The sequence below is a fragment of the Dermacentor variabilis genome, unplaced genomic scaffold, assembly GCF_050947875.1.
Source record: "Dermacentor variabilis isolate Ectoservices unplaced genomic scaffold, ASM5094787v1 scaffold_16, whole genome shotgun sequence".
NCBI lineage: Eukaryota > Metazoa > Arthropoda > Arachnida > Ixodida > Ixodidae > Dermacentor > Dermacentor variabilis.
This window is the reverse complement of record NW_027460324.1, coordinates 7,538,802-7,555,933: the sequence shown is the minus strand read 5'-3', so window position 1 is coordinate 7,555,933 and position 17,132 is coordinate 7,538,802. Positions and strand designations below refer to the sequence as shown.

At 47.1% G+C, this 17,132-nt stretch overlaps 1 protein-coding gene across 3 annotated transcripts in view; it reads left to right on the top strand.

Moving 5' to 3' along the window:
- The window catches only part of LOC142568069 (uncharacterized), a 368,896-nt gene that overhangs the window by 289,674 nt on the left and 62,090 nt on the right, over window positions 1-17,132 (top strand). For all 3 annotated transcript variants that reach the window (XM_075678155.1, XM_075678154.1, XM_075678153.1), the window contains 3 exons: window positions 8,388-8,503; window positions 8,951-9,070; window positions 12,184-12,273. In XM_075678155.1, the coding sequence (XP_075534270.1) occupies window positions 8,388-8,503; window positions 8,951-9,070; window positions 12,184-12,273 (326 nt within the window). The remainder of the gene's footprint in view (window positions 1-8,387; window positions 8,504-8,950; window positions 9,071-12,183; window positions 12,274-17,132) is intronic.

Genomic DNA, 17,132 nt, shown 5'->3' with positions numbered 1-17,132 from the left:
AAATTACGCCAACCGGACTTGTCAAAAGAGCCTCCCTGATGGCTGCGTGTGGTTGGGTGCACTCGGTGTGGGCTGCTGTTCCGCAAGATGTCCTGGTGCGGTCGTTTGCCAAATGTGAAATTTCGCTGGACCACGACGCACTGTGGGACCGCAGCAACTATGACGATGGCAGCACTAGTGAAGACGAGTAGTCCAGTGACCATGTCAGCTACTAGTAAATTTTCGTTATCGAATGCGCCCTCGGGTATGCTCTCTCCCTCTTATTTTCCTGTCACGCGATATGGGGCGGGGGTCGACTTACATTCGAGTCGACTCACAATCGTGTAAATATGGTACCTGTCAAAAACGAAACACGGAACTCAGAGAGAGTGCGATGAAAGGGGAAAAAGACATGCAGTATTTAATCACTTCGCGCAACAAAAGTTATTTTACTTTGATGCCGCGGCAGCCTAGCAGCAACGACAGCGGCCTCAAACTTACTGAAGCTGCATGCCAGCTTTTCAAACACTTGCATGGTGGATTTCTCGTTGGCCTTACGTATTCTCTGTGCACGCACTGCAGAAGTCGTGGGGTGCCTTTTTCATTGCGGGGAGCTATTCTCGTCATGATGATAACATTCATGAGGCTGACGTAACGCACAGCTTCTGCCACTGTCAGGCCTGAATCGCCCGTGCTGTCACTTTCCATGTCGTGCTCATCACTGTTGCTTGTCGACACCTCAGCAACAACGGAGGCAACAATGATGAAAAGTCGCACCTCGTAGCAGACATCTTTCTGTGGTCGCAGCAGCGCTGCTGAGCAACTTGTTCGCGTTCGAAATGCCACACACCGTAGTCAAAAGTAGATCCCCGTCGCATGACAGCGCCGATTTCTTCGTGTCACATTCGATAGCACGAACGATGTCTAATTTTTCTTCTATGCTGAGCACCCAACGTCCTTTTTATCCGAGCTTCGGCATGACACGAGTCCTTGCTTACACGGCATCGAAATGATGTTGATATGGCTTCATGCACAAATGCAAGGGCGCTTGGAGGCTGTTGTTCCGACCTCTGAGGCTTGCTCTGCCAGGCCGCCCGATGGAGACGACGCACCACCGTGTTTGTGCGACGAAAAGGGGGAACACTACGCGTTAACCGACATGTACGCAGTGAGCTAGTACGATTTATGCAGATACAAAACACATTATGTTCGATGGCCGCTGAGTCGGGGATTTGACTTTACTACTTTTAAAACGAAACTGCTGTTTAAGTGGGTACGGTTTGAGGTTTTACTGTACACTCGAACCTCGTTATATTGAGACAGAATACAGCGAAATAATGGCTGTGTGATTAAGACGATGAACACCCAGGGTTGCCAGATTAGCTTATTAATAGGCAAATTGGGCTACTTTTTGTCCGAGTGGGCACCAGTTTTCCTTTTGGCTATATAGCTATTTTTGGGCTACACCTTCTTCCTGTGTAAAAAAAAGTAAAAATAGTTAAGCGCAAATGCAAAGCACGCTGGAATCAAAATGCAGACGACAGTAGGTTAAAGAAATTGAGCACGTCTGCTATAAAATCAAAATTTGCTAGTTCTATGTGAGAGAACACATATGCATGTCAAAAGGTCAAAGATCGCATCCTTCTGATAATTTTAATTACGAAAGCTGGCCTCATGAAACACGTCTCCATCCCCGAACTAACGCTACCCACACGCGCGTGCCAGCGAACATAGACTGTTGCTGTCTCCAGATGTGAGCTTTCGGCGTCCTACGTTTTAAGCATGAGATGCTTTTAGCTCCCGTTGACGGTGCGCTGCAGGTGACCTCGGCGCCAGAACAGAGGGAGAACACAGAGCGAAACCTAACCGAAATTTGCCGAATTTTCTGCCTGCCGCATGGCGCCTACGTGCACTCTTAGACAAGATATACGTCCTTTTGGGCGTGTATCTGCCGCGCAACAATAATTGTCATCTCCCTTGCTTGCGTTTCCTTTCTGGAAAATGCCCTGCCCCCTTACTTTCATGTCTGGAATGCAATGTCATGCTGATAATGTGCATGCAGTTCGTTACTGGGAAGTACCGGCCTCGCTGCGTTAAAGAAAGGAAATGCGGACAAGAGAGATGACGTTTATTGTTGTGGGGCAAGATACAACCCAAAGAGTGTAATTTTGTTTTAGAGTGTAGCAATTCGCTCGGACCCTTCCTGCCCAAATTGCAGCTGCTCCAACGCCAATGCAGAACATATCCTCTTCTGTTGCCCCACAGCCACCACAGCCATTTGTTCCCTACACAACTCCAAACCTGCCTCCTATCTTTGCAATCACTACCCTTATCAAATGTTGCTGTCTAACGAGTGTTCAGCCAGGTCTCGCTCATTAAAACCGACCTTCGAAATAGAATGTCGAACAAGTCATTGGTAGCATTCCTCCACGTGAAGTTTGGCCTGGCCAGAAACGGAGGCTGCTGCAAGGATTTTAAACCGGGCCAAGAATTTTTGTCCCGTTTCAGATATGACATTTTGTACGGATCAAGCAGTTCTACTTCTCAATAAGCTCGTGATGCTTAATCATAGCATACTTTTTATGTCTATATATCGTACTGGATTTTGTAACAACCGCCATCTATTGTGTTAGACTTTGTCTTGAAATTTTTTGTAGTTTTCCATTTAGTACATTGTGTGGTGTTAAGTGAAATTATCATGAGCTGTAAGTAATGATACTGAACACCTGAATGCATGCCATTGCTTAGCGTGTTTATTGCGCAGTGCTATTTGTGTGTTGTTCTTTTCGTGATTTTTTATTGCTCTGGGAAAAATAAAACAGTGCCTTTGTAATGAAGACCGCATTTGCCTTATCATGAATTTGCCTGCATGTCTGCATTTCTGCACTTGCGCTTGTGCAGCATTTGCTTTCCGTGCCGCATGGCCTCCGTGACAATGCGTGCAGAGGTCATGCATGGTCTTGCGTGGGAGAACTAATATGTAGGTATTCTTGCCGAAAATTAATTCAATATGCTTAAAAAATGACTTCACAATAAGACAAAGCTCTTTGGCTACTTTTGGGCTACGTAAAAGTTTCTCTTTTGGCTACATTTGGCCTACTGCGGAGGCCAATTTGGCTACCTGTGGTTGGAGCGATCTGGCAACCCTGTTTCGCCACCAACTGAAGATTACAAACACCACCAACAGCAGCAGCATCGTGATTGCTTCACGCAAGACGACGCTGAAGTTACGCTTCAGAACGCTGCTAGACTTAACTGCTCTAGCTGTCTGTTTCGGATAGTAAACCTAATTTTAATTGGTGGAGATGCTGGGATCAACTGCCAAACTTCCATTCTGGAACTCTGCACCCATACGCTATGACTCGGTATGCGTGAAGATGCAACCACGCACCGACCGTCCATGCCCCCTTCACCCTTCTGCTCTAGGGTGTCTTACTAGAGGGATCTGGTGGTCTTCAGTAGCACTGATGACAGTGATGTGGAGGACTGGCTCTCATCTTACGCTAAGGTAACCATCCACAACCAGAGGGGTGATGCCACTAAGTTCAACGATGTCGTCTACTACCTTTCTAATGGGGCTAACTTGTGGTTTAAAAAATGCGTGGCAGACTTTCCAACCTGGTCTGCATTTAAGGCTGCCCTCATAGACGTGTTTGGGCACCCTGCCACATAACATTTGTGCACCCAACAATGTTTGCACAAACTGGCACAGCAGCTGGGCAAGCTGTTCACAAGTTACATTGATGACATTCTGTACTTCTCGAAACACGTCAATGTCTCCATGCCCAAATCTGATGAAATCAAGCACATTATGAACAGCATTGACAATGACGTCTTTGAGATGCTGCTTGCAAAAAGCCCGAGCAGCGTAGCGGAGCTCATCAAGTTGTGTCAGAGTTACGACCAGCTCTGGAAACAGCGGGCCTTGGCTGGTTACAAATGACGAGAGCCTCGTAAGCCTGGTCGTCATCTCAGACCAGTCAACACTGCTGGCACAGATCACGGCGTTCATACGCCATGAAGTCGCTTGGCAGCTCGCAATGGTGCAGTTTACTCAGCAGCAGCCTCAGCCGTGTCCTGCTCCTTACCTATCACCCGCTATTTGGCAGGCGATTAAAGAAGAAATTGCAGATGCTGTGCCAATGTCCCATCAGTGGCATCCTGTAGCTGCTCCTCTCATGTACGTCAGTGTTGCCACAAGGCCTCGAACGCACCCTGCTTTCACACTGCATCAACCAATGCAGGCGCAGACTCCTCCCCGTGCCCTTTGCGCTGGCCCTGTAGCCGCAAACCCTTTGCGTACTCCAGATGACAATCCAATTTGCTTTGCCTGTGGTCGCCCCAGGCATATATCCCGTTATTGTTGCCACCACATACCATTGGCAGTCTCATGGCTATCAATTGACGACTCGCTATGCTGATCAACTACCACTCCGCTACACTCCAAGCGCTCCCGATTGTCATACCTCCTTCGACCAGTGCTCTCAATTACCATGTCAGTGCTCCCTCCCCAATGCATCGTTGTCCCCTGCCTACAGAAAAGTAAAACTAAATTCCGGAGTTCACAAGGCAAGAACTGTGTTGCCATCACAGCGTCCAAGTACTCACTTTTCTCTGTTGAATGTCATTGCTATTTCTGTCAAAGGTGCCTCAACTCTTGCCCTTCTGGACACTGGAGCCACCGTTTGTGTTAGGAATGAGACTTTGCCGCTGCATCCGGGAAATGACAGACCCAAGTTGCTGGCATAGGTCTCCGTACCGCAACAGTCCCAGCATGTTTAGCTGTCAGCAGCTTTTACAACCCGAGTTGTAATTTAGGACATTATGTAGATCATTGAGTTCATTGTGCTGCCATCCTGCTACAACATAGTTCTTCGATAAGATTTCCTCTCACAACAAAAAGCCATTGCCAACTGCGAGTGGGCAGAAGTCGAACTTTCTCCTTTATGTGACCTCCGTTTAGACAATTCTCCAGAACATCACCCTAAATTAGTCGTTGCTGAAGAGATTGACATTCCTCCGCACAATGCTGTTGCTTCAGGCCTACGGAAGCATCTCTGACAATATCTCGTCACCGATCATCAAAAGGGCGGCCGTACAAGGAAGGATGATACTTGCGTAAGGGCCCATAAGATGGCTAAGCATTGCTCATCCGTTAAACTATAGTTAGTCTGGTTAGGTGGGTGTACGGCTGGCATAAGCAACAACATATTCAGGATGCCCGTGTTTTTGTTGTGCTGGACAGTGCCAAATCTATGCTGCCGGTGTCTGTCTGTCCCTCCATCGAAGCTGCAGGATCGAAGCGACACAGAATAGGATGTCTTCTTAAGACGACGTCCTAAAGTAGTGAATGCCTCGTCGGATGCTGGAGAGAATGACAGGTTGCTGGAGCCCTTTCTTGGCTATCAAATTTGAAAGACCTACGTGGCTTCCTTGCCTGATGGGCTGTTTGACTTGTAGAGTTCGACATCGTCGGCTACTGCTCTGGCTGCAAGTATTCAGATGCTGATCCCCTGTGCAGTCTCCTCTGCCTGTCAACACTTATACTCGTCGTCTTGCCTCACAGCATCCACAGAATCCGCCTCTTTCATGGCGCGATGCCCTAGCGGATTAGTCGTGAAACGTTTTGGAAGGGTTGCACGCATGGCCGCGCGCCGGTAAGTCCCCCCCAAAAAAGAAAAAAAGAAGCACTCGGACGCACGCTGCTGCAAACACTTGTGCCGTGTACCGCGTTGAAATTCTACTGATAGCTCGACGTCGATGCGGTGCCGAAAACGTGCATAATGTAAGACTGCAACTCCACTTTAACAGAGAGAACGGCCAGGGCATCGTCCAAGTTGTCCGGACTACACCGTGAACCAGGTAGTTGGTTGCTAGCAAATTTAACGAAAAACCAGCGCATTACACTTGGGCGACACTTAGGCGCATCGCATTGCTGACGAAGTTTTCTTGCGGCGGCGGTCCTCGCTTGCTGGTGATGGCAGTGCGTGCCTGACTGCACGTACTCGTAAGGCGCGGCAACACTGGGTCGATACGGGACCACCAAGACGCTCACTCCAACGATTGACTGACGATTGTGTGTCACTGGAACCGTTTTATCATACCAGGTCGACAACGATGCAACCGACGAGCGCGAGTTTGACTGCGACGAGCTTTCTTGTCGACAGCACCAGCATAATCAGCGTGCCGACCATCGTTCAACCGAACCCCGCGCGATCGGCCATCGAACCCACAGCACAATAGCGACAGCGTCTTGGCTTGTATATATAATTAATCGTGCTCAAAATGAGTCAAACACACCTGCCAAGTTTAAATGCAAAAGCTTTAACCCTCTCAAGCCATACCCATGAAGTTTAAGCCAGTGTCGATCCTGTTCAGCGAAGGCTAACCTGGTGCCTTCGAGTTCGTGCACCCGCTACCGGTGGACCTGAACTGAACTGTAAGCAGTTAGGTTGAACAAAACTGCTTCTATAGTTCAATTCTGGCCTTAGTGATTTGAAATAAACTACACTTAACTTCGCACGGCGTGTAAACAATAAGCGGTAAGTGGCGACACAGCGCTGTGCCAACATCTGTATACGTCACCGTACCTGTAGGCTGTCGGCCGCATTCGCCCGTGTTGCCTTTATGTGTCTTCCTTTTGTGTTTAACTTGCGGCAAAAACATGTCTTTTAGCAAGCACCAATTAGGCCAGCAAACAGTTCTGTCGCCACGTATATCTGTGGGCCTGCACGTATTGCTTTGCCGGCACATTTCTCAATTTCAGAGGTGCGCTGTTTGCCTCTGCGTCAAGCGGCAAACAAGAGACGGTGTATTCGGTATACAGCAACATAAACAACCGCCTCGCTCAGTTATACCAACGCCGTGCGAGCGATGGCATCCGTGCGTTCTTGTGTGAGAAGAACATGGCCTACAAATAAGCATTTATGCGAGAACATTTTTCTCTAGTAACACTCTATGGCGTGCTAAAATTGTAAGTATGGTGGAGTTAAAGAAAAGCGAGAATGAATTAACAGCCCGTAATATAAGTATCTCAATCACAGTTGCCGTTGTTTAAATGGTTCAGCCGCTCATATTGACTCATCTCAGGGTGTAACAACACTGCAAATATGCGCAGATATGCATGTTTTGCTACGTTTTGACACTACTTTATATCAGCGATGCACCTTGTTGACCTGCTGCGTGCCCACGCCAGAGTCAAAACATATGAATGACTTCGGCAGTGCTGCTATGAGTGACAAATATTTACATACGTCTGCAAATTCGTTCCATCATGTACAGACTGATGACATTGGAAATCTGTCTCCTCGTTCAGCTGGAGCTTTGCAGCCCCTTCCCTGCCATGCCTGCCCATTTTATCGTGTGGGCATCGACCTCTATGGTCCGTTTTCAATGAAACCTTTCGGTAACTGCTGGATCATCGTTGCTGTCGACCATGTTACGCAGTACGCTGAAACTGAAACGCTGCCACTGCACACATTCCTGCTCTGCTGTTTCGTCCTCTGCCACACCCCACCTCGTGAACTCCTCAGTGACAGTGGGCGCACCTTTTTGTCTGAGGTTGTCAAAGGCTCAGTGCCATGTTATTCATCGAACCACCACCATCTACCACCCCCAGACCAATGGGCTCACCAAATGTTTCAATGCGACTCTGGGTGACATGCTGTCCATGTGTGTAGGCCATGTATTACATTCATCTACAACACTGCAACCTAGAGTACTAGTGCCTCCCCTTCGCACTTGCACTGTGGCGTGCTACGCTGGCTCGTGCACCAAGGTGTGACCTACAAATTTGCGTGAAACCGGCACGAGCCGTCCAAGTCAAGCTAGCGTGCTCACACATCGGGCCAGACGGGGCCGCGAGAGAGCAGTGAACCAGATAGTTTTGCTTTCGTGGGCCGAACGCGTCCATGGATTTGCAGGACGCAGAGCCGTAGCCTTTACGTGTTTAAAGTTGTGCACACCATTTGGCATATGTACTACTGCAGTAAAGGGCAATAGTCAATATAACGAAGTAGTAGATATAACCAAGTAATCTTGGCTTCCTCTTCAATTTTGTTTTAACGAGGGTCGAGTGAAATGCAAATCGATTTACTTTTTTACTCTTGTTCGAGCAGCACCTGAGAAACTTGGGCCCAAATTTATGTAAGAGATGAGCATAGCGCTTTTGTGAGAATATTTGGTACATACCTGCCAGCTTCCCAGCTCTCTTCGGGAGACTTTTGAATTTCCACCACTCCTTTCGATTGTACGGACATGACCCGAAATTATCTGAAATGAGAGAACGGACCTTTGTGGGCTTAGCGTGTGTCAACTATGAGCTGCACTGCCTTTTCATAGTACAAAAAGGCTCCTAAATTCAGCAGTGGTGTGTTTGGGTACTCACCCGATCCTTCTCTTGCTTCCAGGTGGCCAGGAGGTGAAGGTGCTCCACCACTTGGCATCGGGCGCTTATGCGCGGGTCTATCTGGCGCTGATATTGAACACCGAGGAGACATACCTGGACGATGATGAAAGTTTTGAAGTGAGAATTTTCTGCCTTCTGGCTAGTTTGGGCATGGCCTGTGTGTAAAATCACTCTTAATTAAGAGTGACCCTGCTATTGTGTACTGCATGCACCGAAAGCGATTGGAAGAGACGAAAATGCATACTAGCCGCCACACATGGGCAAGCTTAAGATAGGAAGGAGAAATACCAGAGTTGGACATGCTATCGATAATTGCTATTGAGCAAGGGGCTTGGGATACAAGATCGGTAAGATAGTGGTTAAGAGGCACAGCACTTATTTCATTAGCACACTGTTTTGACATCATTAGGAGCCTGTTTGTTGCCCTTAGAGTTTCAAAAGGGGTAATTGATACTAAACTAGTTGAGTTAAGCTGCCCTGATGCACGGGTATTGTTGCTTGGGCACTCTGATCGAACCCCAAATGTGTTTCACTGTACATGCCTTGCGACAACACCCTGTGCAGGCACCTTCCCAGATGAAGGTTGTGCTGAAGGCGGACAACAGCAGAACCAGTGCCTGCTGGGAGGCCTACATCTGCTGCGAACTGCGTCGGCGTTTCAACGAGTCCTTTTCGGGGGCACCTGTAAGTGACTGCTTGGCCAAGACTTTGTCACAAAGTGCAGCTATCAGCCACAAAAGATGCCAGTTGTGTGTGCCTTTGCAGTTTGCTTGTGCTGGTCGTGATAATCGAGCCATGTGACGTCATACAGGGAAGACACTTGGGTCACTCGGCCTAGGGGATGAAATACACTGCAGTGAAACCTCGTTAAACCGTAGTTGGCCGGAGCTCGGAAAAAGTGTGTACTAAACGGTAGTACTGCTTAACCGAAATAGCATGAGATCGCCCACTCACCTGTCAAAAACGGAACTCGGAGAGAGTTCGATGAAAGCCTAAAACATGCAGTATTTATTCACCTCGCACGACAAAGGTGTCATTTTTGTTTGATGTTCCCGTGGCCTAGCAGCGACGACAGCGCCCTCAGAATTACTGAAGCTGCGTGCCAGCTTTTCAGCCAGCCCCCTCATCTCGGCAAACACTCGCATGGCAGTTTCCTTGTTGGCGTTGCAAGTTCTCCGTGCACGCAGGAAGTAGCGCTGCAGAAGTCGCTGGGCGCCTCTTTCATTGCGGGGTGCTCTTCTCGTCGTGATGATTGCATTCATGAGGCTGACGTAACGTGCAGCTTCTGCCACTGTCGGGCCCGAATCGCCTGTGCTGTCGCTTTCTGTGTCATCCTTATCACTCTACCTAGGCGACACTTAGGCAACAACAGAGGCAACGATGATGAAAAGTTGCACCTCGTAGCAGATCTCTCTGTGGTCGCAGCAGCGCTGCCGAGGAACTGCTTTGCATTCCAAATGCCACACACCGTAGTCAACAGTAGATCTCTGTGGCGTGCCATAGCCGACGACTTCGTGCCACATTCGATAGCAAGAACGATGTCTAAATTTTCTTCTATGCTGAGCACTCAGCGTCCTTTTTATCCGAGCTTCGGCATGGCGTGAGCGACGAGAGTCCTTGTTTGCACGACGACACAATGCGCTCTGGCACTGCGCCGAAATGATGTTGATGTGGCTTCACGCGCAAATGCACAGAACGCTTGGAGGCCGTTGTTCTGTTCTCTGAGACTTGTTGTTCTGCCGGGCCGCCCGATGGAGACGACGCACTGCCGTGTTTGCACAACGAAAAGTGGAAACACCACGTGTTAACCAATAGGTACACAATAAGCTGGTACGGTTTATGTGGATACAACACACATTATGTTCAGTGGCCGCTGAGTCGGAGATTCGACTTTACTGCTTTTAAAACGAAACTACTATTTAAGTGGGTACGGTTTAACGAAGTTCTACTGTACAAGCCTAGCAAGAGACTGGTTCAGAATATTTTACTTGAGTTGGCAACACAACCAGCATTGTGTATAATGGGGCCAGCCAACACAACCACCAAAATAAAGGCAAAGTAAATCAGTAGAGAATGGGTTAACCGAATTTACTTGTTATGCCATCCATTGCTTCACATATCAGTTCTTCACTAATTCCAAGATTAAAATGAAGTCATACCTTCATATTTTCACATTATAGTGACTGTGAAGAATGACGCATTGTCTTAACTGAGTTACAAATTTAACTAATTGTTGTATGAATTTGTGCCCAGCAAAACAAGTAACATTTAAGCACAATGATAGCAGCGAGCATAGTCGGCGACCATTGAAAATTTGATATGCAGGTCAATCGAGTCGGCTTTTATACATGACTTGTCGAAGATTCCATCGCTGGTGCCCATGTGCCTTCCAGAAAGTACAACACAATTGGTGTCACGCTTACAATCTGATTACACAAGGTTTAGCAAGAACATACACAACAGAAAGAATCAAAGGTAACATTTGAGTAAGTCCCAAATAATGCAGTGAGCGGTAACATTTAGCTGTCAGTGAGTGAAATGCAGTCCCGGAAAGAAGGATAAATACTAAGTACATGGGTAAATATAACGAGCATGTATACAGTTAATGATAGATTTTTCAGACAGGACTGATGCTTTTAGACATGCCCCATGAGCCAATGTGAAATGCATGTATAATAAGATGCTTGAGACCTCCAAACTTTTTCGTTATACAGCTCGCTTCATTGTAAAAGTTGTGCACTTTACTGTTCACAATTTGGCTCACAACATCAAGTTGAAGAGACTTAGTGAAATCAGTCACTAACCTTCTTGAGCACAAAATTTGACAGAATGCGTGACAGTGGCCAGCCTTATTGCATCGAGGTGCTCAGTGGTGAAGCACAAATGCTATGCAAAGTAAAGTTGGAATGATTGAATGATGCTATCACCTACCTTGCCATAAAAATTCATAGTTTGTCTACAGGATCTTCATACTGTTGCCTTCGTACACATTCACTTCCTTTTCACTAAAGCCAGTGGTGGCTTTGAGACGTCATTGATTGTAAGTTACGATTACATCATCACATCGTCATCAAATGTGATGTACCGTATTTACTTACATAATGAGTGCACTCGCGTAATGATCGCACCCCTGAATTTTGTTGTCAAAATTCGACCCTGAACTTGCCGCAGCGATATGCCGTGGGCCATGTCTAGCTAATGATGATCGCGTTTACCATCTGTCAAATGCTACAGGAACGACTCTTCAAGACATACCAAGCGGTCTGCACGCACCAAACATTTTTAAGCCGATGCCCCATTTCATTCTTTTCATCACTTTCTGTGCTTCCATGAAAAAAAAAAAAAAAAGCTACAACCAAACTTGCCTTGGCTTTATTATGTGTAGGCTTTATAATGGTTGTGATCAACAACAACAAAAAAGGCGCCTTTCGATTCTTCTCATCTGCACTCGTGGGCACGCAACAAATTGCGAGCGGCAACAATAGTAGCCACGTTTACACTGATACGTTCGAGGTGTACCCTATTCATATGCTGACGCTTGTAACACAGCTAAGCTATTCGCCCACCCTTAGCAGAAACATGCGAACCTGAAGTTTCTTTAATGTTTCTCTTGTAAATTGTTTTGCTTGTTCTTGTTATGCTTTTAGTCATCTCCTTCTCATAGTAAGCACCTTGGAGTGTCATCATTGCTGTTATATTTCTTCTTTTTATCCCCTGAGTTCTTGTCAAAGCTGATAAGAGGAACTCATTAGGTGCAGCAGTTGGGATTGAATTGATGTTGGGTGTGTTTGTTGCAGGCGAATTGTGTGGTAGACTTGCAACTAGCCTGCTTCTTCAACAATGGCGCCATCCTGGTGTTCCCGTATGGCCCCTATGGAACACTTTTGGTGAGTGGCTTGGTAGTCCCACCTTTCTTGCCCACAACATCTTGTAGAACGTTGGGAGGGACACAGTGGCTGAGTAACAAATAGGCTACTAAACACATGCTTAACGTGCAGCTTGGAAACCTTGTTCTCGTGCAGACCCCTTGGCGAAGCTCTTGCTCTGGCGACATTCCTCGTTCAACCACTGTTCATCACTTCGAACATCCATTGTCCCCTGAACTTTTTATTTCTTCACATATTGCACAACAAGTAGCTGAAAGAACAAACAGGACTGTCTTTGAAACTTGCATGCAGTGAGTGCAGACCTTCTCGCCTTTCCTCTAACTTCAGCACTTTGCCGATACTGTTTGCATTTGAATTAACTGTAGACTGTAGTTGAAAATAAGTTGAGTTGCAATAGTAAACCTTTCTACAAAACACACAACAGACATTATTTCGACCCTGATAGTACCATTGAAATTGGTCAACTTATCTGCTAGTCGAATTAAACAAAAGGCAGAAGAGACTGTGCTCAGGTTGTGTGCATCTGTCCTTGCTTCTCACACTATTCCCAAAAAACTCTGCTGGCTCATTTGGCAGTACAGTAAAAGCTCGTTAATGCGAACTTCAGTAATTCGAATTTCGGGATAATTCGAACCGTACTACTTGGTCCGGCCTAGCTCCATAGAAGTCCATGTATAAAAAAGCCCGTTAATTCGAACGTGAGTTGGTTCTGCCACGGTTAATTCGAACTACGCGCCGCCGCGCCTGGGCGGCGTGCCGCCTGGCACATGGCCAGAGCAGGCCTTGTCGCGAGGCTGCAGCGGCTGAGTTGCCTCCAAAATGGGGAGATAAGGAAAAAGCGGGTAAAACCGGTGCCAGCACCCGGCGCAGAGGCTGGAGGGCAAGGGGTGACAGCTGTGGCAACAGCTACGCCCTCTCTCTACCTCCGAGAACTGCGGTTTCCGGTTTTGAGCCGCCGGTCTCAGAGGCCTAAGAATCTTGTCGTATAGCTGCAGTTGTTAACCGATGGATGGCGCAACCAGCACAAAAAATACAGTGATGGATGGATGGATGGATGGATGATTGTGGCCAACCCTTTGAATCGGGCGGCGGCGGCGCGCGCCACCTAGCCTTTAATGGTTCTATATGCATGCATACCTATGTATTTACTCCTTTACTTTTGCGTTGACATTGTCCACCAATCAGATAGCGTCCGTTTAGTTATTTCTACCTGTTCAAAGTCTATTCTACTTTCACTGTCTTTAAAACCCAAGGCTTTGAATAGTTCCCCGTTAGATTCAACCGCAGGGTGAAGTTGTTTACAAGCAAGTATCAGGTGTTCCGCCGTTTCCTCCTCCTCTCTACATGCCTCGCACACCAAATCTATCTCCTGGTATCTGGCTCGGTACGTTTTAGTCCTCAGTACACCTGTCCTGGCTTCGAACAACAATGAGCTTCCCTTAGAGTTATTGTAAATATTTTCTTTGGCTATTTCTTGCTTAAACGTCCTGTATGTCTCCAATGCCGATTTGGTTTGCATCTCTGTACTCCACATACCCCTCTCTGCCTCCTTAACCTTTTTCTTGACAGATGATTCCTTACTTGTTCCCCCGCTACTGCCCAAGTATTTGCTTGTCAATTTTCTAGTTCGCTTCCTCCACCTCGTGTCAACATTCCTCGTGTATAAGTAACTGAAAACCTTCCTAGCCCACCGAATTTCCCCCATTTTTCTCAATCGCTCCTCAAATGCTATCTTGCTACTAGCCTCTCTGCCCTCGAAAGAAGACCATTCCAGATCCCCCTGCACTCCAAGATTTGGTGTCTTGCCATGTGCTCCCAGAGCGAGCCTACCCACACCACGTTGCCTAATTTCCAACTGTTGCCGGGTCTCTGTTCTAATACATAGAACTGCATTGGCAAAAGTCAGGCCTGGTACCATTACCCCCTTCCATATCCCTCGTACTACCTCGTACCTATTGTAGTTCCACAGTGCCCTACTCTTCATAATCGCTGCACTTCTGTTACCTTTAGTCGTTAGATATTTTTCGTACTCTGTCAGATACTCAATGCCATTATTTATCCACACCCCAAGGTACTTGTATTTATCGACTATCTCCAGCGTGGCCTCCTGTATCTTATGCTCGCCGCAACTGTTATCATTAAAAATCATGACTGCTGATTTTTCTTTGCTAAACTTCAAGCCTAACCTGTCTCCTTCTGTACCACATATGTCCATTAATTCCTGCAGATCTTCTGCATTGTCAGCCATTAATACAATATCATCCGCGTACATCAGTCCTGGTAATGACTGTTCAATCAATTTTCCTTGCTTGAGAAATGATAGGTTGAAGCCGAGTCCGCTTTGCTGTATTTTGGCCTCTAGACCTTGTAGGTACAGCATAAACATCAGAGGTGAAAATGGGCACCCCTGCCTAAGCCCCCGCCGAATCATCACAGGCTCCGAAACCTGCTTTTCCCATTGTATAATCACCCAGTTACCTTTATAGATATCTTTTAAGAAATTGGTTACTCCATCTTGCACTGCTAAAGTTTCCAGAATGCCCCACAAGCCCTCTTGAAGTACACTGTCATAGGCTCCCTTGATGTCCAAAAAAGCCAGCCATAGGGGTCTGTGTTCCTTTTCAGCTATTTCAATGCACTGTGTTAGCGAGAACAGATTGTCTTCTAGCCTCCTATGCTTCCGGAACCCATTTTGTAGCTCTCCAAGTACCCCCTCGTTCTCTACCCATGCCTGCAGTCTGTCCTTTATAATCTGCATAACCACCCTGTAAACCACTGACGTCACTGTTATAGGCCGGTAGTTATTTATGTCAGCTTTGTCCCCCTTTCCCTTATATGTCGTTCTCATCCTACTTAGCCTCCATTCGTCAGGTACTTTACCATCCACTAGCATTTTGCTCACCACCTCCCTCAATGCTTTCTTAGATTTCGGGCCCAATTTCTTTATTAACATAATTGGAATACCATCGGGGCCTGCCGATGTGCTACTTGGTACCCTCTTCTCCGCCCTTTCCCACTCTTTTTGTCCAAGCTAAAGCAGTGGGTTGACCGGGCTATCCCTCTCCGACGTACTGCATGTACCATTTGTCTGTTCTGTAAATTTTTCCCTCATCATGGTTCCTATATGCTTCATTGCCGCCTCTCCTTCTAACCGAGTACCTTGAGCTGTTACTATATACCTCTGCTCTAGGCTTGTCCTATTACCCAAGGAGTTCAGATGTTGCCAGAATTTTCTAGCTGCCTGTTTATCTTTTTTATTGCTTATTTTTGACAGCCATTGGGACCCTTTTGTCTTGATTGTCTCGTTGGTCAAATAGGATGCTTCCCTTTTGCATTTTATGTAGTTTACCCATTTCCTCTCTACTTCTGCTTCAGGTTCTCCCTTACTTTTGGAATACCTGTGTTCCCTGGAGGCTTCCTGACGTTTCTTTATGGCCTTCTTAACCTCTTCATCCCACCAGCTCTTGAGTTTTCGTATCCCTTGCCTTGTTTTCCTGACTCGCGCCTTACCTAGCTCACGCTCAAATAGTCTCATTAACTTTGGGTAAGTCCAATCAGTTTCAGTACTCTCTGATATTTCCTCTTCAATTTGTTTGGCCGCTATTTCCACTTCGTCTTCTGAGTAAAAAATCACATCTGGCGTTTCCTCGCGCGTCGTTCATGCTTTAGTTTCCCTCTTAAAACTCAACTTGATACGTTTGTGGTCGCTACCTATACTTCTGGAGCCCTGTTCATCTATAATCATGGCTCCTAATCTATCGTACATCCTATGTGATATCAACGCATAATCTATTGTCGAGTGTCGACCCCCTACCTCCCATGTTATGATCCCGTCACACTTTTCAGTAGAGTTACAGACAACTAAGTTAAGCCTCTCACACATATCCAGCAGCATGTTACCTGTGGAGTCTGTGTACCCATCCATATCTTCAACATGCGCATTCATGTCTCCTAATACAATTACTTCACATCCTTTTCCTAGCTCATTGATGTCCGCTGCTATACAGTCCAACATTTTTTTGTTTTCCTCTTTAGCATTTGATCCTGTCCAAAGGTATACAAAGCCCAGAAGTGTTTTCGCCCCTGCTACTTTTCCTTCTAGCCATAAATGCTCCTTGCATTCCTGTTTGACCCTTTGCCAATTTGTATTTTTATGAATGAATGCTCCAATTCCCTCACCCTTTCTGCTACCCTGCACTCTGTTGCAGTATTCCCATGCATAATCAGGGTTACAGGGCGGTTGTTCCGCGATGCAGTACATCGCAGCGCCGCTAGCGCTCGAGAATTGAACGAATAGGAGGAGCCTTCGTCAACGTCTTTGTCCTGAACTCGCGGTGGTTTCGGCGCGCTTACGACCTTTGTTGTGCGGATCGCTTGAAAAGTTAGGCCTCGGTGGTGTGCTTCGCCGTGCTGACGTGCGGTTTCAGAATGGCGTGCGCCCGCGGTAAATACTACTGCGCCAAAACACTGAAGGATAAATGCGACATCTTACGGGAAGTGGACGCCGGAGTCTTGTCGAAACAAGAAATCGCCAAGAAGCATGGGATACCGAAGAGCACGCTGTCCACTTATATAAAAAATAAGAGGGCGATTGAAGACGCCTTAGAGGCAGAAGTTGCCAGGGAAAGGAAGAGGATGCGGCTGGCAAAGTACCCCGACCTCGAAAAAGCGCTTCTCCTCTGGATTAAGGAGATGCGTGCTCAGGACATACCGCTGAGTGGCCCCGTCATATTGGCGAAGGCAGCGGACTTCGCCCTGCGGCTGGGCTACGACGACTTCGCAGCTTCAGATGGGTGGCTGCACCGCTTCCGTGAAAGGTACGACCTTGTGTTTCGTGCGGTGTCACGGGAGATGAAGGC